At 41.7% G+C, this 22,832-nt stretch overlaps 1 protein-coding gene across 1 annotated transcript in view; it reads right to left on the reverse strand.

Annotated features, from left to right (window-relative positions):
- The window catches only part of Opn1lw (opsin 1, long wave sensitive), a 32,541-nt gene that overhangs the window by 4,821 nt on the left and 4,888 nt on the right, over positions 1-22,832 (reverse strand). The window contains exons 2-5 of the mRNA XM_028785341.1: positions 12,798-13,094; positions 9,763-9,931; positions 8,380-8,545; positions 4,917-5,156 (exon numbers count right to left, since the gene is read on the reverse strand). Coding sequence (XP_028641174.1) covers positions 4,917-5,156; positions 8,380-8,545; positions 9,763-9,931; positions 12,798-13,094 — 872 coding nt within the window. The remainder of the gene's footprint in view (positions 1-4,916; positions 5,157-8,379; positions 8,546-9,762; positions 9,932-12,797; positions 13,095-22,832) is intronic.

Here is a 22,832-nt window from a genome sequence, read left to right on the forward strand (position 1 = left end):
TTTCTTGCTTTCTTTCTTTCTTTCTTTCTTTCTTTCTTTCTTTCTTTCTTTCTTTTTTGGTTTTTCGAGACAGGGTTTCTCTGTGGAGCCCTGGCTGTTCTGGAACTCACTCTGTAGACCAGGCTGGCCTCGAACTCAGAAATCTGCCTGCCTCTGCCTCCCAAGTGCTGGGATTAAAGGCGTGTGCCACCACTGCCCGGCTCAACTCTAGTTTCTTGTTTGTTTGTTGTAGGGGTAGGAATTTAGCCTAAGACTTTGTGTATACTAGGCAAGTACTCTTACATGGAGCTATACTGTTCTGTTGTTTTAAGCCATGAAGTTTGTGGAATTCGTTGTGATAGCTTTAGGATATTTAGGCAGTGACAAACAAAACAAACAAACAAACAAAACGAATGCCATCTAAGGAGCCTAACTACAAAGCTTTGAGAACCCAAACTAAAAGTGTCCCCAAATTTCAGTTCTATTTGTGACTAACTCCATTCCCTATAACATTAAAACCCTCAAAATGATAATACTTAAGTGTTGACATAGAGAACATCAAAGACAGACTGAATAACAACATGAATTTGGCTGAAAAGCTGGCAGATCTACTCAGTTTTCACTTTATGCCAGATTCTCACTCTATTCTGGAAAGATATAGCAGTGAACAAGAATGAAATTCCCTCCTCCAGTTTTCTTGGAATTTAGCAGAATGAGTGAAGCAAAATTTGTGCACCTGCCCAGAAGAATATCTTTCAATTCCTATCCTTGTTTCCTGTCTTTCACAAGGATTTCTTTCTAGGACTGCTTTCAGTTTTTTGGAAGAGGAGATTTGGGGTAGAGTACTTGCCTGGCATGTGCCAGGGCCTGTGTTCCATCCCAAGCACCAAAGGAAGAAAGATAAGAGAGGAAAGAAGAATCAATTGGAAGGGTTCACTGAGTCTGATGAAATGAGAGGCTCCATTGAACACTTCTGATTACTAATAACTCATACAGTAGATGCTCCTTAATGAAGTACATATGATGTATTCAAGAAAGAGGAACACAAATGGCACTTAGAAGGTGATGAGCCTCATAAGGTCCACCTATAATCTACCAGGGGGCTCTAAGAGCCACGAGCTACTTCTGTCAAAGTCCAATAGGGCAGTTAAGAATGGTTGCCATCTCTTCTATTAGTTTCAGTGTATCTGGTTTTATGTGGGGGTCCTTTATCCACTTAGACTTGAGCTTTGTACAAGGAGATAAGAATGGATCAATTTTCATTCTTCTACATGCTGTCCTCCAGTTGAACCAGCACCATTTGTTGAAAATGCTGTCTTTTATCCACTGGACAGTTTTAGCTCCTTTGTCAAAGATCAAGTGACCATAGGTGTGTGGGTTCATTTCTGGGTCTTCAATTCTATTCCATTGATCTTCCTGCCTGTCTCTGTACCAATACCATGTAGTTTTTATCACTATTGCTCTGTAGTACAGCTTGAGGTCAGGGATGGTGATTCCTCCAGAAGTTCTTTTATTGTTGAGAATAGTTTTCGCTATCCTGGGTTTTTTGTTATTCCAAATGAATTTGAGAATTTCCTTTTCTAACTCTGTGAAGAATTGAGTTGGGATTTTAATGGGAATTGCATTGAATCTGTAGATTGCTTTTGGCAAGATGGCCATTTTTATTATATTAATCCTGCCAATCCATGAGGATGGGAGATCTTTCCATCTTCTGAGATCTTCTTCGATTTCTTTCCTCAGGGACTTGAAGTTCTTGTCATACAGGTCTTTCACTTGCTTGGTTAGATTCACACCAAGGTATTTTATATTATTGGCAACTATTGTGAAGGATGTCATTTCCCTAATTTCTTTTTCAGTCTGTTTATCTTTCATGTAGAGGAAGGCTACTGATTTGTTTGAGTTGATTTTATAACCAGCCACTTTGCTGAAGTTGTTTATCAGGTTTAGGAGTTCTCTGGTGGAAGTTTTGGGGTCACTTAAGTATACTATCATATCATCTGTAAATAGTGATATTTTGACTTCTTCCTTTCCTATTTGTATCCCTTTGACTTCTTTTTGCTGTCTAATTGCTCTGGCTAGGACTTCCAGTACTATATTGAATAGGTAGGGGGAGAGTGGGCAGCCTTGTCTAGTCCCTGATTTTAGTGGGATTGCTTCAAGTTTCTCTCCATTTAGTTTGATGTTGGCTACTGGTTTGCTGTAAATTGCTTTTACTGTGTTTAGGTAGGGGCCTTGAATTCCTGATCTTTCCAAGACTTTTATCATGAAGGGATGTTGAATTTTGTCAAATGCTTTTTCAGCATCTAGTGAGATGATCATGTGGTTTTTTTCTTTGAGTTTGTTTATATAGTGGATTACACTGATGGATTTCTGAATATTGAACTATCCCTGCATTCCTGGGATAAAACCTATTTGATCATGATGGATGATTGTTTTGATGTGTTCTTGGATTCGGTTTGCTAGAATTTTATTGAGTATTTTTGCATTGATGTTTGTAAGGGAGATTGGTCTGAAGTTCTCTTTCTTTTTCGGGTTTTTGTGGGGTTTGGGTATGAGTGTAATTGTAGCTTCATAGAACGAATTGGGTAGTGTTCCTTCTGTTTCTATTTTGTGGAATAGTTTGAAGAGAATTGGTATTAGGTCTTCCTTGAAGGTCTGATAGAATTCTGCACTAAAACCATCTGGTCCTGGGCTTTTTTTGGTGGGGAGACTTTTAATGACTGCTGCTATTTCCTTAGGGTTATGGGAAAGAGCCTCGAATACTTGGGCACAGGGGAAAAGTTCCTGAACAGAACACCAATGGCATATGCTCTAAGAACAAGAATTGACAAATGGGACTTCATAAAATTGCAAAGTTTCTGTAAGGCAAAGGACACTGTCAATAGGACAAAATGACAACCAACAAATTGGGAAAATATCTTTACCAATCCTACATCTGATAGAGGGCTAATATCCAATATTTACAAAGAACTCAAGAAATTAGACTCCAGACAATCAAATAACCCTATTAAAAAATGGGGTATAGAGCTTAACAAAGAATTTTCAACTGAGGAAACTTGAATGGCCGAGAAGCACCTAAAGAAATATTCAGTATCCTTAGTCGTCAGGGAAATGCAAATCAAAACAACCCTGAGATTCCATCTCACACCAGTCAGAATGGCTAAGATTAAAAACTCAGGTGATAGCAGATGCTGGCGAGGGTGTGGAGAAAGAGGAACACTCCTCCATTGTTGGTGGGACTGCAAGATGGTTCAACCACTTTGGAAATCAATCTGGCGGTTCCTCAGAAAATTGGACATAGACATAGCATTACCTGAGGATCCAGCTATACCACTCCTAGGCATATACCCAGAAGATGCTCTAACATATAACAAGGACATATGCTCAACTATGTTCATAGCAGCCTTATTTATAATAGCCAGGAGCTGGAAAGAACCCAGATGTCCTTCAACTGAGGAATGGATTCAAAAAATGTGGTATGTTTACACAATGGAGTATTACTCAGCTATTAAAAACAATGAATCAGAGAGTTTCCTAGGTAAATGGATGGAACTAGAAATTATCATCCTGAGTGAGGTAAGCCAATCACAAAAGAACACACATGGTATTCACTCACTGCTTATTGGATATTAGCCCAGAACCTTGAAATGCCCAAGATTCAACTCACAGGCCACATGAAGCTCATGAAGAAGGAAGACCAAATGGGGGTGATTTGGTTCTCCTTAGAAGGAGCAACAAAATACTCAAGGGAGCAAATATGGAGACAAAGTGAGGGACAGAAACTGAAGGAGGGGCCGTCTGAAGACCATTCCATGTGAGTATCCATCCCATGTGCAGTCACCAAAGGTAGATACTGATGTGGAAGTCAGGAAGTGCATGCTGATAAGAGCCTGATATGGATGTCTCCTCAGAGGTCTGCAAGAGTCTGACATATTCAGAGGCAGATGCTCACAACTAGCCATTGAACTGATCATGGGGTTCCCAATGGAGGAGTTAGAGTGAAGACTGAAGGAGAGCTGAAAGGGTTTGTGGCCCCACGAGGAGAGCAACAATACCAACCAACCACAGCTCCCAGGGTCTAAACCACCAGCCTGGGAGCACTTAGGGAGGGATCCATGGCTTCAGCTGTATATGTAAGAGTGGAGGGCCCTGCTGGGCATAGGTGGGAGAAGAGATCCTTGGCCTCATGAAGGCTGGATGCCCCGGGGGGGTGTGGGAATTTGAGGGTGGGTAGGTGGAAATGGGGTGGGTAGGTAGGGGTGCATCGGCAGAGAAGCAGGAGGAAGGGTGAGGGGATAGGGGCTTCCTGGGTGGGTGGAGGATGGGGTAAGGGACAACATATGAAATGTAAACAAAACATCCAATAAAAAAAATAATGGTTGCCATCAAATAAGACCTTGGGTAAAGCCATAGCATGCTCACTCTAAACTAATTCATGAGCTCATAAAAGTCCTTGAACTCTTAGTTAGTGTAACTAAGAAAAGCTAAACTTTTAAGAAGGCAAAAATCCAAAGTCAAGATTTGAAATGAAAAAAAAATAGAATTTAATCTGTAAACACAAGAGGAACAGACCTAGCTAAGATCATTGTGTACTCACTGAATGCTTAGTGCATCTGAATTCTAGCAGCTCCTTTAGAAGATTCTTGTCCATAGTTGTGGGGTCATCAGAAGGGAAGAGCCTGCAGTGCCCCACACTTTCTTAAGTATCAGACTCAGGAGGAGATAGTGCAAGGATACCAGAGGTCATTGTTGAGTTGAAGTCTGGCCAGAGTGGGTCACATGTAGAGCCTTTCCACACTTATTTACTTGGAGGATCATCATTAACTCCCACTCCCAGGTTCTCCATAAAGCTTTCTCATTGATGATTTGATTCTAGATAAGAACCTTCTCTGAGTTCTGGGTCATTTTGAGTTTGATTTGCTTAAGCTTTTGCTTACCTGCCGGTTCATAAAGACATAGATAATGGGGTTGTAGATAGTAGCACTTTTGGCAAAGTAGGATGGTAGGGAGGCCACAAGAGGGTGGAAGGCATAGCCAGGGTGGGCAGTAGCAAAGCATGCAAAGAAAGTATAGGGCCCCCAGCAGAGGCAGTATGCGAAGACCATCACCACCACCATGCGTGTCACCTCCTTCTCGGCCTTCTGGGTGGACTCAGATTCTTTTTGTTGCTTTGCCACCTAAAGAAGACAAGGACAGTGAATTCCTCAGATAGGCCTCTATATATGGAGGGACTATTGGTATTGCTCAGGTACCAAGTTAGGACACTAGCAAGAAGAGGGAAATCTAGGAATCTATGGGGAGTAGGAAATAGTCCACCTAGTATTCCAATCCTGCCTCCCACCCTAAGTTAGAGAATGACCTGACTTGGGAGCCAGAGTAGTCCTGGAGCTGGCTTTATGTAGGCCTTGTGGGAACAAGTGGCTGGCCTGGCCAAGGACAACCCTCAGACCAGACTTTGAAGCTGTTGTTTACAGTTTCACAGAAGCTTGTAAAGGAGAACCAAAGAGATTGAGTTTAGTCTGTATCTGATCCCTTCCAAGAATATCTAGTCTTATGCTCAGGTTTGAGTCTGGAGTCCTGAATATTGCCCTAGAAGTGATGTTTGCTTTAACTAAACCAGGCCTAGTAATTGCCAGGTGCCCAGTGGCAATGCAAGACCCATACATACACTTCCCCCAGGTTTTCTAGAGGCTAGAGGCCAGCCACTATCTGCTATGGAAGGCTTACTGATGACAGATGGCTGTAAAAGGAATCAGGAAGGCTATAATACAGGAAGAGCTGGAACAGCAGTGATGAACTCTGTTACCCAAGAGCTAATACTACTGAAGCTGGAGGGAAACACTGTGGGAATTGATTCTGATATGGGACCACCAACCCAGGAGCAAATTTGCAGCCTTCATTACAAGACATGAAAGTAAATGGTGCCTCCTGGTGGAGCTCATGGTCTTCTCCAGAAAGCTTATAAATACCTGCTCATGCAAGAGTGAGCACAAAGCACCTTCATATAGGTAAAGCACCACCTTAAGGGACTTTCTGCCACCTGTGCTACACAGTGCTGGGGCACTGAAGAAATGGTACACAAAGTAAATGGTAGGGGAGTTGTTTAACAAAGAGACAATTTATACTGGATAGGGAGACCATTAGAGGAACACAGAGCTCTCACCATACTGTACCCAGCTTACACATTCTCTTACTCTCATCTTTTGTAGGAGCTCCCCAGTAATAGCCTGGCCTGGATAGGGATGTTGGTGAGATAGGACTCATGACAGAATTGGCTTCCTAAGATGGAGCACCAGACACAGGACAGTGTCAAGCAGGACTAGGGGCAAGTGGCATTCTGGAGTTCACTTCTTGATCTTCCTCAAGAACTTTATTGTGGTGGTTTGAATGAGAATGGCCTCCAAAGGCTCATGTATTTGAATGTCTGGTCTCTAGACAATGAAACTGTTTTGGAAGATTATGGCCTTCTTGGAGGAGGTGCATTATGAGGGGTGGCCTTGATGTTTTAAAAGCCCATGCCAGGGTCAGTCTATCTCTCTCTGCCTTCAATTTACAGATCAGGATTAAGTTCTCAGCTATTGCTCCAGTGCCATTCTTGACTCTCTGCTGCCATGCTTCCCACCACATTTGTCATGGACTCTCCCTCTGAAATTGTAAGCATCTCCTAATCAAATGCTTTTTTAAAAAAAATTAAGTTGCTTTGGTCATGGTGTCTTTTCACAGCAATAGAATAGTAACTAAGACACCTGTGGAAGGGATGCAGGTGTTCTGTAGGTTATGCTCCGTGGAAGGGCTGTACTGGGACAGGGGGGAGGCACAGACAGCTCTGCTCCCTTACTGAGTCCTCTAGGAATGGACAGGCAGTCACTTTCCATCTCAGTGGAGTGAGAACAAGGAAGCCAGGTTTTGAGACTACAGGAACTTCATTTATGTATATATCAGTCCTGTTGTGTCTGGATGAATCTTACAAACATTTCTAACTCCGTTTCTGCATTAAGGGCTATAACAGCACACAGAAGAAACGTAAAGTTCAAACTATACAAAATTTCAACACAGAAAGAAGTTCCATCCCTAACTAAGAAGCTATTTGCAACTGATACCTGCTGAGATAGGGGAAACCAGTTTTCTCTAACAAATGTCACTAGGTATATCTGCCACACTCCAGGGTAGGCCCCATGCCCAGGAGTAGCCATCTAACACAAAATGGACTCCACAATTGGTTTGTTATTTGTTTGTTTGATTGTTTTCTGTTTGTTTTGTTTTGTGAATTTTTATTTAGGTACTTTTTCTCTTAATGAATTTTACTTGTTAATTTATTTTGACATTTGTTTTGTGTGTTTTTTTTTTTCCTGAGGAGGGTCAGAGAGTGTGAGAGAACATGAAGTTTGGTAGGGAGGATCTGAGAGGAGTTGGGAGAGGGGAAAGAATATGATAAAAAATATTGTACATACTTTTTAAATAGTAAAAATCCTTCAAATTTATACCCCAAAGGAACTCCCTGAATCTCTTTACTCAATGTAGATATCAGGCTGGCCTTGAATTTGCTATATAGCAGAGGACAACCTTGAACTTTTTTGAGCCTCCAGCTTTCACTGCCTAAGAGCCACCACTCATGGTTTATTTGGTGCTTAGGATGGAATCCAGCTCTTCAATACATGCTAGGCAAATATTCTACCACTGACCTACACCTTCTGTTCCATACCATTGGTTCTTAATATTTTCTTATAGGAGTGGGATCTGCTTATATGGTGTGGTGGTTTGAATAAGAATGCCCCCATAGGTTTTTGAAAGCTTAGTTATCAGGGAATGGCACTATTTAAGAAGGATTAAGAGAGGTGGCCTTTTTGGAAGGGTTTGGTCTTGTTAGCAGAAGTATGTCACTAGAGGTGAGGTTTCAAAAGCCTACAGCAGGCCAGCATTCCTTTCTTTGTCTTCAGATCACGATGTAGCTCTTAGCTACTGCTCCAGCACCATGCCTGTCTGATTCTCACAATGATCATAATGGACTCTGAAACTGTAAGCAAGCCCCAAATTAAATGCTTTTTTATGAGTTGCCTTGTTCATGGTGTCTCTTAACAACAATTGAACAGCGACTAAGACTCACAGTGATAAAAAAGTTTAAGCCAGTCATGGTGGCACACAATCAAGAGGCAGAGGCAAGTAGATTTCTGTGAATTTGAATCTAACCTGATCTACATAGCAGATTTCAGGCCAGTCAGGACTCCATACTGAGTCTTTATCTCCAAAAATAAAAGGAGGGGAGTGTATTTAAGAGACTCTGGTGGACTAATTGATTTGGGATCAGAGCAGTGTGGAGGCAGGAGAGTTACCAGGTGTGCCTCTGAGCTTGCCTACACATCTTGCCAGTTTGGGATGAGGGCAGGAGGGTAGAGGGCTTACTGCTCGGATGGCCAGCCACACTTGGAGGTAGCAGAGCACGATGATGCTGAGTGGGAAGATGCAGCACGTGACCATGAGGACCATCATATAAGACTGAACCCCGGGGTACGAGGTACCGCTGAACACGTCTGGGCCACAGGATGTCTTCAGGCCGTAAGGCCAGTACCTAAAGAGAAGGGCCAGCAGCCCATCCTAATTCAAGCTGGAGCAACCTGTAACCTCCCCAGCCAGCCAGGCACACCCCTGACTTGAGTCAAAGGGTTTTTTAAATTGAGAAGTAATTAACCAATTAGAAGTAAACAAGTCAATAGCATTTCATATCTACACAGTGTCATACTTCCAGAATATTCTGATCATCTTAAAACTCTCTAGCACGATTTTGGTAAATCCTTGTCCATTTATATATTTCATGTCATCTTTTCTCTTTGTGGCAAAATATACATAATATAAAATTTGCCATTATGACAGTCAAGGCTTTCCCAAGGTTGTGCAATTATCACTACTTGATTCTAGAATATTTTCATAAGGAAGTGAAGAGTCTTTCTCTTCCTTTTTAGAAACAACTAAGAATATCTGAAAAATTTATAGGCCAGTTTATGCCAGGGTTGTAATGAAGGGGCATGCTCACTGGGTAACCATGGAAGTGAAATGAAATAATCCAGTCTAAGTCTCCACCAGCACTAGCACTAGGACATTCTTATTTACTGGTAGTCATTGTGGTTCTGGGGAAAGACAAGCTGTTTGCAAGGCTTATTTCACAGAATGATGGAAGCTTCCCAAAGAAATAACATTCCTTGTCCAATACTATAGGAACACACACTCAAGATTGTCATGTATAACAGTAAAATCAATTATCCATGTCTCATTCCTCCCAGCCAAACATCCAATCCAAATCATTGCCTCATCAGTTTTGAGTATTTCCCCCAAAGAATGAGTCTGGCAAGGATATATATATATCTTCTATGATTTCCTGTACCATCTAAGAAACCTCTGAAAGTGGTGGGGTAAAATATATGAGATGGGCCTGACACAGAGCTTTTAAGAGGGCCCTGAAATCTAAATGTACCCAGTGTTCACTTATATTATAGTCCTATGAATAGACATTTTGAATATTCCTAGTGTTCTTGTGAGCTTCTGATACTTGAGATAAACATTTTCATAGTCTAGGGAGTGATCTACAGGGCCTCTTTTGATGTCATAGGCAAATACTTCCATGCATTTATGTTCGTGCCTCTTTGGGAGCCTGGGGAGAGTTTCTTCCCTCCTTGTAAGCAAGAAGCCACACAGGCCCAGAAACCAGAAGTGATTTTCCCGAAGATCACAGTCTGACCTTCCACACTTGGTCCTACAGGAGCTACCTTTCTAGTGTCATTACACCCTTACCTGCTCCAACCAAAGATTGGTGGGGCCGTCCACACAGCAGCCCAGACCCAGGAGAAGACGATTCCCACAGTGGCCAGCTTAGCATCAAATCTCACATTGCCAAAGGGCTTGCAGACCACCAGCCATCTCTCCCAGGAAATGATGGCCAGGGACCAGAGGCCTGTGATCCCTACAGGGAAGAAGAGATAGACCAGGCTTCAAGCCAAACAAAGGATTATTCATAGTGCTTCCTCCTCCTCCTAGCTGGCAGCTTTCAAGACTCCTAGCTGCCACACCAAATCCTTGGAAATGTTTTTAGATCCAGAGTACCATGGACCTCTTGGTGAATGGATAATTTTTCAATCCATTTTTATGACATGTGTGTCTCACTTTCTTTATCTCCTTTAAGGTCATCTGCTTTGCTTCCATGCTAAATCCAATGACTTGCCTTCTCCTCTGTCTACTCTCTCATCTTCCTTTTAACCATAGTCACTTGTGCTCTGGAGCAGGATGTCCTAGTTCTTAGTTTAGTTACTGAGTCATAGAATCCTAACACTTGTAACTTATAACTCTCATAGATCTCTCTCCTCAACCTCAGTCTGCACACCTCATCACCAAAAAGAAGGCAAGATGCCTTGTCCACAGGGACCCTGCAAACCCTTTTTGTCCCCTTGGTCTCTGAGACTGTCTTCCTCTGATGTCATTGATGAAATTCCTGGAAACATGTCCATACTGGCATGAGCATATTGAAGTGTTATTGTTCTAAAGAAACAGAACATGTAATCTGTATGCTTCCTGCTTATTTGCTGTTTCTTTAAGTGTTTGGGGACAGCTCAGATTCTCTCTAATTGAAAGGTGGCACAGGTTCCCACTCTGTCTTATGCCCAAAGGTGTGTACACAAGCCTCAGGGACCCACAAACCAGGGTGGTGAAAAGCATTTTTCATTCACCTAACCTCCAAAGGACACTCTGTATTACCTTCTATTATGAACTTGGCAATATTAGTAATACCCCTGACTCACCCAGCTAGATAGAAAAGTGACAGATATTCTCATATCACCTTACATTATTACTCATTGTCACTTGACTGAGTTTTTATTAGTAGTCAGATCAGATCCTTGTTGAAATACTTTAGGACAGAATACTTTTCCTAATGTTTTAGTGAAGAATTTTAAAGAAGTACTTTTTATTTTGAGTGTATGAGTGTTTCACCTGCATATGTGTCTGTGTATGCCTAGTGCATGTATGCCTAGTACCCATGGAAGTCAGAAGAGTGTGATATATCCCTTGGAACTGGAGTTTAAAGTGGTTGTGAGCCTTCATATGGGTGCTACATAATTGAACCTGGGACCTCTGGAAGAGCAACTGATAACTCTTAACTACTAAGACATCTCTCCAGCTCCATTTTAGTCCATAGTTTAATACATTTTGGTTTTGCTTTGTTTTTTGGTTTTTTTTTTTTTTGAGACAGAGTCTCACTATGTAGCCCTGGCTGTCCTGAAATTCACTCTGTAGACCAGGCTGGCCTCTAACTCAGAGATCTGCCTTCCTCTGTCTCCTGAGTTCTGGGACTAAAAGTGTGTGCCACCATTGCCAAACAATACTTTTATTTTTTATGAAAGACTATGTCAATAATAGTTAAAACTTTGATAACTATTTTTCAATATAACTGATAACTTTGTAATGTTGTGAATTTCATTTTATGTATTTGTAAACATTCCTGAGGGTGAAGGTATCTGTGACACCAAAATATGCTGACTACTGGACACCTAAGTAAACCAAGAATTCACTGTGAGTAGGACAAAGGCAAGCCTAGCAGAGGCAGAGGCAGACATGAGAATGCCACTTAGGGCCATGTAACCACCAAGGTACACATCTATAACTGAAAGCACTTGGACCTGGGAGATAAATTTTGTTTACTTGATCTTTCCTGATTATCCTACCCCTAAGCTTTTAGGATAGAACCCCATACTCCCTCTGGTCTGAACTTTATCTGCCAAATGGATGAGGGGCAAGGAGAAGCAATAGTGAGGGAACCAAAAGCAGGGACAGTTAATGATAGATGTCTGCTGGGTATACAGCTAGATAAGTGGAGTTCCAACCATATCCATTTGTGGGTCTCCCACCCACAGTCTGGACCTCTCAAAGTGTCTGCTTATAAGCATGGCTTTCAAACCTTCCCTTTTCATATATGCTCAGCAAAGCCTGTCTTCCAGACTGGCTACTACTCCTGGACTCTTCTTGCCCATTTAGAGATAAGGTAAGAGAGGGAGTCACAGAGGCATTGTGTTGCCCCCATCTGGTTACTGGGCCCTCTCTGGCACAGAACCAAGCACACTGGTACTTCTTAGCCACTACTTTTTAGGGTTTGTATGTATGTATAGCTATGGTGTATATATTGAGATTAGAGGACAATTTCTGGGAGTTGGTTTTCTTCTTCTAACATGTGGGTCCTAGGAATAAAACACAGCTCATCACGCTTGGCAGCAAGCTTCTTTACCTTCTGAACCATCTCATCAGCCCTTAGTTACCTAACCTAAGCAAATCATAGACAACTAGTTGTAGTGATGGTTGTTTTTTTAAAAAAGTGTCTAGAATCTGGTCAATATCTCAAAAAGCTCTGGGAACTGTTTTTCTCCTAGAGCAGCTTATCCAGTGTCATTAACCAGACTGAGAGAAAGGATGAAAACACGTATATCCCTGAATTAGGTAGGAGTCCATTTAAGATGGCCAGATCCTGTCTTCTATGTTTCTGAAATTCTCTAGCTCAATATCTATCTCTTTCCACATGATCCCCACAGCCCCAACCTGGGTACATACAATCAGAGCCTGTATTGATATTGGACTCAAGCAAACTGAGTTGAAAATGTGTGCTTAGATGGAAGTCTTCAGAATTCTGTAAACCTGTCCTCCAACCCTTGTGCTGACTGTGATCCAGCTTCTACCATGAGTATCTCCTTACAGACTGTGCCTCATACATGAACACGATTTGTGAACCTCAGGGTTTGCAGTATGGTTTACTTTAGTCATACCAGGTTGTGTTTCTTTCAGCTTACCACACAATGAGACAATGTAGCCTTCTATGACACACAGAGGGTGGCCCAGCACGAAGTAGCCATAGATTTGGTTCACAACACTGATAGTGCTGGCAATAATAGTCTCTGCTAGGTCAGCAACTGCCAAGTTCACCAGAATCCAGTTCAGAGGATGGCGCAGCTTCTTGAACCTCATGGTGGCTGCCAGCACAAGTCCATTAGTGAAGACAGATGCAATGACCACAAGAATCATCCAGGTACTGGTGAGGTGGTACACCCACCTGGGAGCAATGTGATAATTGGGACCTTCAAAGGGACCTGGAGGCAAGAGGTACAAAATACAGGAGGACTTGTACAAAGCTTTATGCAGCTGTACCAGAATCTTGAACCCACTTTTCCTTGCACTATGTGAACCCTGTACATAAAGCAATTAGGGTGAGCCCTAATCCAGTAGGATGGGTGTCCTTATAAAAGGGGAACACTTGCCATTGCTGCCTTTTGCCAAAATAATTGAATAAGGTCACAAGCCCCTATCTCTGTTATTGGATAATAAGGCTTCACAGCATTAGGAAAACACACACACAAAGAGGCCTGTGCTTGCTAAAATTCTCTAGTATATGCATTTCAAAAAACAAAACAAAAATAAAAAACAAAAAGCAAACAAAACCCATCAACCCCCCTAAAACCCATCAAACTCCCTAAAACAAAATAGCTCAAGAAAAACAGGGCTGTTCTAGCTGTGCTAGGAGGGACAAGTAAGTCTCACTCCCACCACAATTGCATCTTGTGATACCTCTGCTTCACTCTGTGTACAAGCCATATTTGTTTCTAAAAGGAAACCCTGCACAGCTTTTCAGGAGCCCCCAATATGAGCTGTAAGAACAGGCCATTCATAACCCCAGACTCACAGAGTCTTAGTCTCTATGCAGAAGGGAATAGTATAAAGTAATAGGGATTTTAATAGACCTGAGAACAGAGAACCCTTATACTGTCAATGTATCTCCTTTGAGAAAACACTGCAGATTAACTAGAGCAAAGAAGGGAGAACTGGGTGGTATTTGGAATCTCTATAGACAAGCCAAGAAGTTAGAGCAATTGAATGTCATATATTCTAAGTCAGAGCCCCTTCTAGATGATAGACTTCAAACCAGGCAGAGCACTGACAAAGAGAAGTAAGTATCCAGGCCCAGGCAGCAATGACACCAGAGCAGCCTGTCCTTCCTGCCTGAACAAGATTCATAAAGGCTGGGCCCGAGCATAGAGCAGGTCACAGGCTGCAGCTCCATACCCAACCCCAGAAAACCGAGAGAAAGAGAGACTCCCAGGAGCTTTAACTCAGGCAGCATCCCAGGTAAGGAAAAAGCAGCACTTGCCTCAAACAGGGAGCAACCAGGACCCACTGGGACCCAGGAATTCACTCCTGGCCCAGAGCAGGCTCCATCCAGTCTGGGCCCGAGCACTCGCAGATCCCGGGAGTCAGCTCTGCACTCAATCTCACAGAACCTAGAGGAAGCAGGGCTCTTAGGAGCTCTATCCCAAGCAGTATCTTAGGCTAGGAGGTGGCAATACTTGCCCCCAAACAGGGAGCAACCGGGACCCATTGGGACCCAGGAATTCACTCCTGGCCTGGGGCGCGGGTTCCTTCCGGTCTGGGCCCAAGCACAGTCTAGGCCCCAGCAGATCCCGGGAGTCAGCTCTGCACTCAATCTCTCAGAACCCAGAGGAAGTGGTGCTCCCAGGAGCTCTAACCCAAGCAGTATCTTAGGCTAGGAAGCGGCAATACTTCCCCCAAACAGGGAGCAACCGGGACCCACTGGGACCCAGGAATCCACTCCTGACCTGGAGCCTGGGACCCTTCCGGTTTCCACCGGAGCACGGAGCAGATCTTGGGCCTCAGCTCTAACCCCAGCAGCAAAACCCATCCCAAACAGTTCTGACACAACCTAGATAATAGGAAAGACAGGCTCCAGTCAGAGACAGCACAGATAGCACAAAGGAGATCCAGATGGCGAAAGGCAAGCGCAAGAACACAAGCACCAGCAACCCAAGGTACTTGCCATCATCAGAACCTAGTTCTCCCACATTAGAAAGTCCTGAACTCCCCATATCACCAGGAAAGCAAAAACCAGATCTAAAATCACTTCTAATGATGATAGAGGACTATACGAAGGACATAAATAACACTATCAAAAAAACTTGAGGAGAACACAGGTAAACAGGATGAAGTCCTTAAAGAAACACAAAAATCCTTTAAAGAATTACAAGAAAACACAAACAAACAGATGAAGGAATTGAACAAAACCATCCAGGACATAAAAATGGAAGTAGAAACAATAAAGAAATCACAAAGGGAGACTACCCTGGAGATAGAAAACCTAAGAAAGAAATCAGGAGTCATAGACTCAAGCATCACCAACAGAATACAAGGGATAGAAGAAAGAATCTCAGGTGCAGAAGGTACCTTAAAAAATATTGACACAACTGTCAAAGAAAACGCAAAATTCAAAAAGATATTAACACAAAACATCCAGGAAATACAGGACACAATGAGAAGACCAAACCTAAGGATAATAGGTATAGAAGAGAGTGAAGATTCCCAACCTAAAGGGCCAGTAAATATCTTCAACAAAATTATTGAGGAAAACTTCCCTAACCTAAGGAATGAGATGCCCATAATCACACAAGAAGCCAACAGAACGCCAAAAAGACTAGATCAAAAAAGAAATACCTCCCGTCACATAATAATCAAGACACAAAATGCACAAAACAAAGAAAGAATTTTAAAAGCAGTAAGGGAAAAAGGCCAAGTAACATATAAAGGCAAACCTATCAGAATTACACCTGACTTCTCACCAGATACTATAAAAGCCAGAAGATCCTGGACAAATATCATACAGACCCTAAGAGAACATAAATGCCAGCCCAGGCTACTTTACCCAGCAAAACCCTCAATTACCATAGACGGAGAAACCAAGATATTCCATGACAAAACCGAATTTACACAGTATCTTCCCACAAATCCAGCACTACAAAGGATAATAGCAGGAAAGCTCCAATACAAGGAGGGAAATCATACCCTAGAAATAGCAAGAAAATAATCCTTTTCCATCAAACCCAAAAGAAGATAACCACACAAATGATGTCTCCACTATTAGCAAAAATGACAGGAAGCAACAACACCCTCTCCTTAATATCTCTTAACATCAATGGACTCAATTCCCCAATAAAAAGGCATAGGCTAACGGACTGGATACGCAAACAGGACCCAGCTTTTTGCTGCTTACAGGAAACCCACCTCAGTGACAAAGACAGACATTACCTTAGAGTAAAAGATTGGAAAACAATTTTTCAAGCAAGTGGCCCTAAGAAACAAGCGGGAGTAGCCATTCTAATATCGAATAAAATCGACTTTTAACTTAAAGCTATCAAAAAGGATAAGGAAGGACATTTCATACTTGTCAAAGGAAAAGTCAACCAACATGAACTCTCAATTCTGAATATCTATGTGCCAAATACAAGAGCACCCAGTTTCATAAAAGAAACCTTACTAAAGCTCAAAACACACATTGCACCTCACACAATAATAGTGGGAGACTTCAACACCCACTCTCAGCAATGGACAGATCATGGAAACAGAAACTAAGCAGAGATACAGCGAATCTAACAGAAGTTATGAACCAAATGGACTTAACAGATACCTATAGAACATTTCACCCTAAAGCAAAAGAATATACCCTTTTCTCAGCACCTCATGGTACCTTCTCCAAAGTAGACCATATAATTGGGCACAAGACAGGCCTCAACAGATTCTAAAAAAATTGAAATAATCCCCTGCATCCTATCAGATCAACATGGTCTAAGGCTGGTCTTCAAAAATGACAAAGACAATGGAAAGCCCACATTCACATGGAAACTGAACAACACCCTACTCCTTGATAATCAGGTAAGGGAAGAAATAAAGAAAGAAATTAAAAACTTTTTAGAATTTAATGAAAATGATGACACATCATACCAAAATCTATGGGATACAATGAAAGCAGTGCTAAGAGGAAAATTCATAGCTCTAAATGCCTACAAAAAGAAACTGGAGGGAGCATACACTAGCAGCTTGACAATGCACCTGAAAAACCTAGAACAAAAAGAAGCTAATACACCCAAGAGGAGTAGACGGCAGGAAATAATCAAACTCAGGGCTGAAATCAACCAAATAGAAACAAAAAGAACTATCCAAAGAATCAATAAAACCAGGAGCTGGTTCTTTGAGAAAATCAACAAGATAGATAAACCCTTAGCCAGACTAACCAGAAGGCACAGAGACAGTATCCAAATTAATAAAATCAGAACTGAAAAGGGTGACATAACAACAGAAACCGAGGAAATTAAAAAAAAAAATCATCAGATCCTAATACAAAAGCCTATACTCAACAAAATTGGAAAATTTGGATGAAATGGACAATTTTCTAGACAAATACCAGTTACCAATGTTAAATCAGGACCAGATAAATCATCTAAACAGTCCCATAACCCCAAAAGAAATAGAAGCAGTCATTAAAAGTCTCCCTACAAAGAAAAGTCTGGGACCAGATGGTTTTAGTGCAGAATTCTATCAGACCTTCAAGGAAGACCTAATTCCAATTCTCTTCAAACTATTCCACAAAATAGAAACAGAAGGAACACTACCCAATTCGTTCTATGAAGCTACAATTACACTCATACCCAAACCCCACAAAGACCCGAAAAAGAAAGAGAACTTCAGACCAATCTCCCTTACGAACATTGATGCAAAAATACTCAATAAAATTCTAACAAACCGAATCCAAGAACACATCAAAACAATCATCCATCATGATCAAGTAGGTTTTATCCCAGGAATGCAGGGATAGTTCAATATTCAGAAATCCATCAATGTAATCCACTATATAAACAAACTCAAAGAAAAAAAACCACATGATCATCTCACTAGATGCAGAGAAAGCATTTGACAAAATTCAACATCCCTTCATGATAAGAGTCTTGGAAAGATCAGGAATTCAAGGCCCCTACCTAAACATAGTAAAAGCAATTTACAGCAAACCAGTAGCCAACATCAAACTAAATGGAGAGAAACTTGAAGCAATCCCACTAAAATCAGGGACTAGACAAGGCTGCCCACTCTCCCCCTACCTATTCAATATAGTACTGGAAGTCCTAGCCAGAGCAATTAGGCAACACAAGGAGGTCAAAGGGATACAAGTAGGAAAGGAAGAAGTCAAAATATCACTATTTGCAGATGACATGATAGTATACTTAAGTGACCCCAAAACTTCCACCAGAGAACTCCTAAACCTGATAAACAACTTTAGCAAAGTGGCTGGGTATAAAATTAACTCAAGCAAATCAGTAGCCTTCCTCTACTCAAAAGATAAACTGACTGAGAAAGAAATTATGGAAATGACACCCTTCACAATAGTCACAGATAATATAAAATACCTGGGTGTGAACCTAGCCAAGCAAGTAAAAGACCTGTATGACAAGAACTTCATGCCCCTGAAGAAAGAAATCGAAGCAGATCTCAGAAGATGGAAAGATCTCCCATGCTCATGGATTGGAAGGATTAACACAGTAAAAATGGCTATTTTGCCAAAAGCCATCTACAGATTTATTGCAATCCCCATCAAAATTCCCACTCAATTCTTCACAGAGATAGAAAGAGCAATCTTAAAATTCATTTGGAATAACAAAAAAAAAAAAAACAGGATAGCGAAAACTACTCTCATCAATAAAAGAACTTCTGGGGGAATCACATCCCTGACTTCAAGCTGTACTGCAAAGCAATAGTGATAAAAACTGTGTGGTATTGGAACAGAGACAGGCAGGAGGATCAATGGAATAGAATAGAAGACCCAGAAATGAACCCCCATACCTATGGTCACTTGATCTTTGACAAAGGAGCTAAAACCATCAAGTGGAAAAAAGACAGCATTTTCAACAAATGGTGCTGGTCCAACTGGAGGTCAGCATATAGAAAAATGCAAATTGATCCATACTTATCTCCTTGTACAAAGCTTAATTCCAATTCCAAGTGGATCAAGGACCTCCACCTAAAACCAGCCGCACTGAAACTAATAGAAGAGAAACTGGGGAAAAGCCTGGAACACATAGGCACAGGAGAAAAGTTCCTGAACAGAACACCAATGGCCTGTGCTCTAAAACCAAGAATTGACAAATGGGACCTCATAAAACTGCAAAGCTTCTGTAAAGCAAAGGACACAGTCAATAGGACAAAGCAGCAACCAACAGATTGGGAAAAGATCTTCACCAACCCTACATCTGATAAAGGGCTAATATCCAAGGTATACAAAGAACTGAAGAAATTAGACTCTAGACAATTAAAGAACCCTATTAAAATATGGAGCACAGAGCTGAACAAAGAATTCTCAACTGAGGAAGCTCGAATGGTTGAGAAGCACTTAAAGAAGTGTTCAGCATCCCTAGTCATCAGGGAAATGCAAATGGAAACAACACTGAGATTCCACCTCACACCAGTCAGAATGGCTAAGATCAAAAACACAGGTGACAGCACATGTTGGTGAGGATGTGGAGAAAGAGGAACACTCCTCCACTGTTGGTGGGATTGTAAACTGGTACAACCACTATGGAAAGCAGTCTGGCGGTACCTCAGAAAATTGAACATAGTGTTACCTGAGGAGCCAGCTATACCACTCCTGGGCATAAACCCAGAAGACGTTTCAACATACAACAGGGACACATGCTCCACCATGTTCATAGCAGCCTTATTTATAATATCCAGAAGTTGGAAAGAACCCAGATGTCCTTTAACAGAAGAATGGATGCAGAAAATGTGGTACATTTATACAATGGAGTACTACTCAGCTATTAAAAACAATGAATTCATGAAATTCTTAGGCAAATGGATGGAGCTGGAAAATATCATCTTGAGTGAGGTGACCCAATCTCAAAAGAACATACATGGTATGCACTCACTGATAAGTGGATACTAGCCCAAAAGCTCACAATTTCTAAGAAACAACGTATAGACCACATAAAACTCACATAGAAGAAGGAAGACCAAAGTGTGGATGCTTTGGTTCTTTCTAGAAGGAGTATCAAAAGTTTCAACCAGAGCTCCCAAAGTCTAAACCGCCAGACAGAGAGCACAAAGGGAGGGACTCATGCACCTGTATAGGGAATTGAGGGTGACCTTGTTAGACTTCAGTGAAAGTGGAGGGCCATGGTCCCCAAAAGTTTGGATCCCCTACTGTGTGGGAATTCGAGAGCAGGGAGATGGGACTGGGAGGATGTTTGGAGCACACCCTCACAAAAATTAGGAGGAGGGGGTATAGGATAAGGGGTTTTGGGGGAGAATGGGAGAGGAGATAACATTGAAAGGTAAATAAGTATAATATCCAATAAAAAACCACACACACACAGATAAAGGGTCTAAAAAAAAGAGAGGGAGAGAGTTTACTTATTTTAAATTATTTTCAAAAGTTTCTAGGAGTTGCTAATTGGCTAAGATCCTATTTTAAGCTCTCCCCAAAGAATTTAAGTCTCTGCTCAGTATTCTCAAGAGAGATGTAAATCCTAATTTTCCTCAACAATTAATTGACAAAAGAGAGGTAATCTCACAAAAAGTAGAAGAAGCTATTGTTAATCGATATATTATATGGTCTGATTAGTTGTCGGCAGTGCTATAACAGTCCTTTGACAAAAGATTATTAATATAGATTTATATATCCTTAAATAGGGTCTTCATGACTCTCTGAGTGTGGAAGGAGCTACTGTCGGCGCTTCTGCCCTGATTTTACAAGAACTCTGAAAAATTGGCTTTAAAAACAAAAGAGGGGGAATGGTACCCCCTCAGAAGGAGTCCCCCTGAAATACTCTCCATCATGTCTTGTTCACTTTTATCTCTCTAAAGCTGAAAGCTCATGGCAAATCTGCTGCTGACTGCCTCTGGCACCACCGAGACCAACAAACCATTGCCACAGGTATGGGGAAGGACCCTCTTACCCTTAAAGGGAATGGCCCAGACCCAGTTCCCTTATGGGGCCGAGGATTGATATGCCTGTCTGATACCACAGAAGGCACACCTAACCAACTACCAAAAAGATTAATTAAAAAAATAGATACCCCCACAAAGCCAGGCCCAACCATAAATACGATGAATAACAATTTACATCCAGGGAAGAGAAATCTCCCTGAGAATTCCGTTCTTTTTCCTTTCCAGGTAAAAATGAATCACCCGTGATGTCTGCTGTTAGAAGTTCTAATCCAGTCGGGCGGTGGTGGCACATGCCTTTAATCCCAGCACTTGGGAGGCAGAGGCAGGTGGATTTCTGAGTTCGAGGCCAGCCGGTCTACAAAATGAGTTCCAGGACAGCCAGGGCTATACAGAGAAACCCTGTCTCGAAAAAACAACAACAAAAAAAGTTCTAATCCAGATGTTGGCCTCCGAACTTATACTACTCAGACCTTTGAAGGGCCACTGACAAGAACATCAAACAGCTAGAGATTGACATCACTAATCTGAAGAAATCCCTCGTTTCACTGTCTGAAGAGACCTCCTAAAATCGCAAAGATCCTTATGGGACTTGATTTACTCTATTACAATAGAAAAGGCTGTGTACAGGTCTTGACTGTGTACAGCTCTTAAAGAAGGTTGCCTTTACATAGACAAGACAAGGAGGGTTAAAGAGAGCATGAAACAGGTAGTGAAGGCCCTAAGAAAAATCAAAGAGAGAAAGAGACAGATGAAGGCTGGTACAAGAATTGGTTTGCAGCCTCTCCAAGGTTGTCAACCCTATTTCCTCCCATCTTGGGACCATTATTTGGGTTCTTTTTGCTTTTTTCTGCTGGTCCCTGGCCCTCAAATAGGCAGACTAACTCTGTGATACAACAGATAAACAATTTGGTAGCAAAACCTACTCAGATACATTATCATAAGTTAGCTATGGAGGACCACGAGACTCAAGATAAGGTTACTACTTTATACAGGGCGTTTCCAAAACCCATCTCCACCCAACCTAAAAGGGGGGACTTCTGCCCCTAGACCAAGCAGAGAGGGGCCACCCAGAACCCCCTCTGTCAGGCGATCTGAATTCTTGCTTAGGCTGCGAGGCTAAGCACTGCAAGGGAATATAAATAAAAGATAAAAATATCTATCTATCTGGGTTCCCTGAGGGACAAGCCTGACTGCATAGGGGTTGATGTCAAAAGTATCCCCTCTCCAGGAAAAAGACATCGGGACGGGTATGGCCCTCATGCCTCACTGGACAACAACAGGGGGACTGGAGCCATTACAAGGTCCCCTTCAAGCACTAGAGGTCAGGCCTCTATCCCCGCCTTTGCAAGTTTAGAATTGCCACAGCCCTTCTATACTTAGAGAAGGGAGGAGATGTCAGGGGCAGCCCTGCTTACACACTGAAGGCCTAAAATCAGCCATAGGCCTAAAATCAGCAATAGGCCTGTCATACATGTATACTACTAACACCAAGTCTTGGGTCTCAGTGGAAAAACATTGAAACAGATGGCTATAAGCTAATGTCAACAGACAGCTTTTGTGGAAATTTACAAGCCTGAGTAGTCATAGACCTTGTAAATAGGTAGCCTTGGCAGATAATACCAACTTAGATAAGGACAAGTGAGTCATAGGCAGAGTCATAGTGACTTGTCCCCTGAACCTTCACCCAGCCAATACCCGGTTCTGAAGATATCTGTATTCCCCCTGAACACCCACACTCCAGTGTCATTCCCTTCCCCACATCCTGGCTTTCTGTATTTATAACCCCTGTGTGAATGAATTATGATTTGAGAAAAAATAAATTATAATAAAAAAAGATTCATAAAGAAATAAGCAATAAAAAGGTGTTAAAATTCAGTTTCCACATAAAAAAGTTATAAGGGATACAGGAAAGGAAACAAGTGGGTCGTGGAAGCTGGACTTCTTCAATGCTATCTTGTGTTCTAGATTTTCCTTTGGAATCATCATCATCATCATTACTATTATTATAAATTTAAATTTAATTTTTTCTTTACTTTTTGGATAAATTATCT

Source organism: Grammomys surdaster, unplaced genomic scaffold, assembly GCF_004785775.1.
Source record: "Grammomys surdaster isolate TR1022 unplaced genomic scaffold, NIH_TR_1.0 125179, whole genome shotgun sequence".
Lineage (NCBI taxonomy): Eukaryota > Metazoa > Chordata > Mammalia > Rodentia > Muridae > Grammomys > Grammomys surdaster.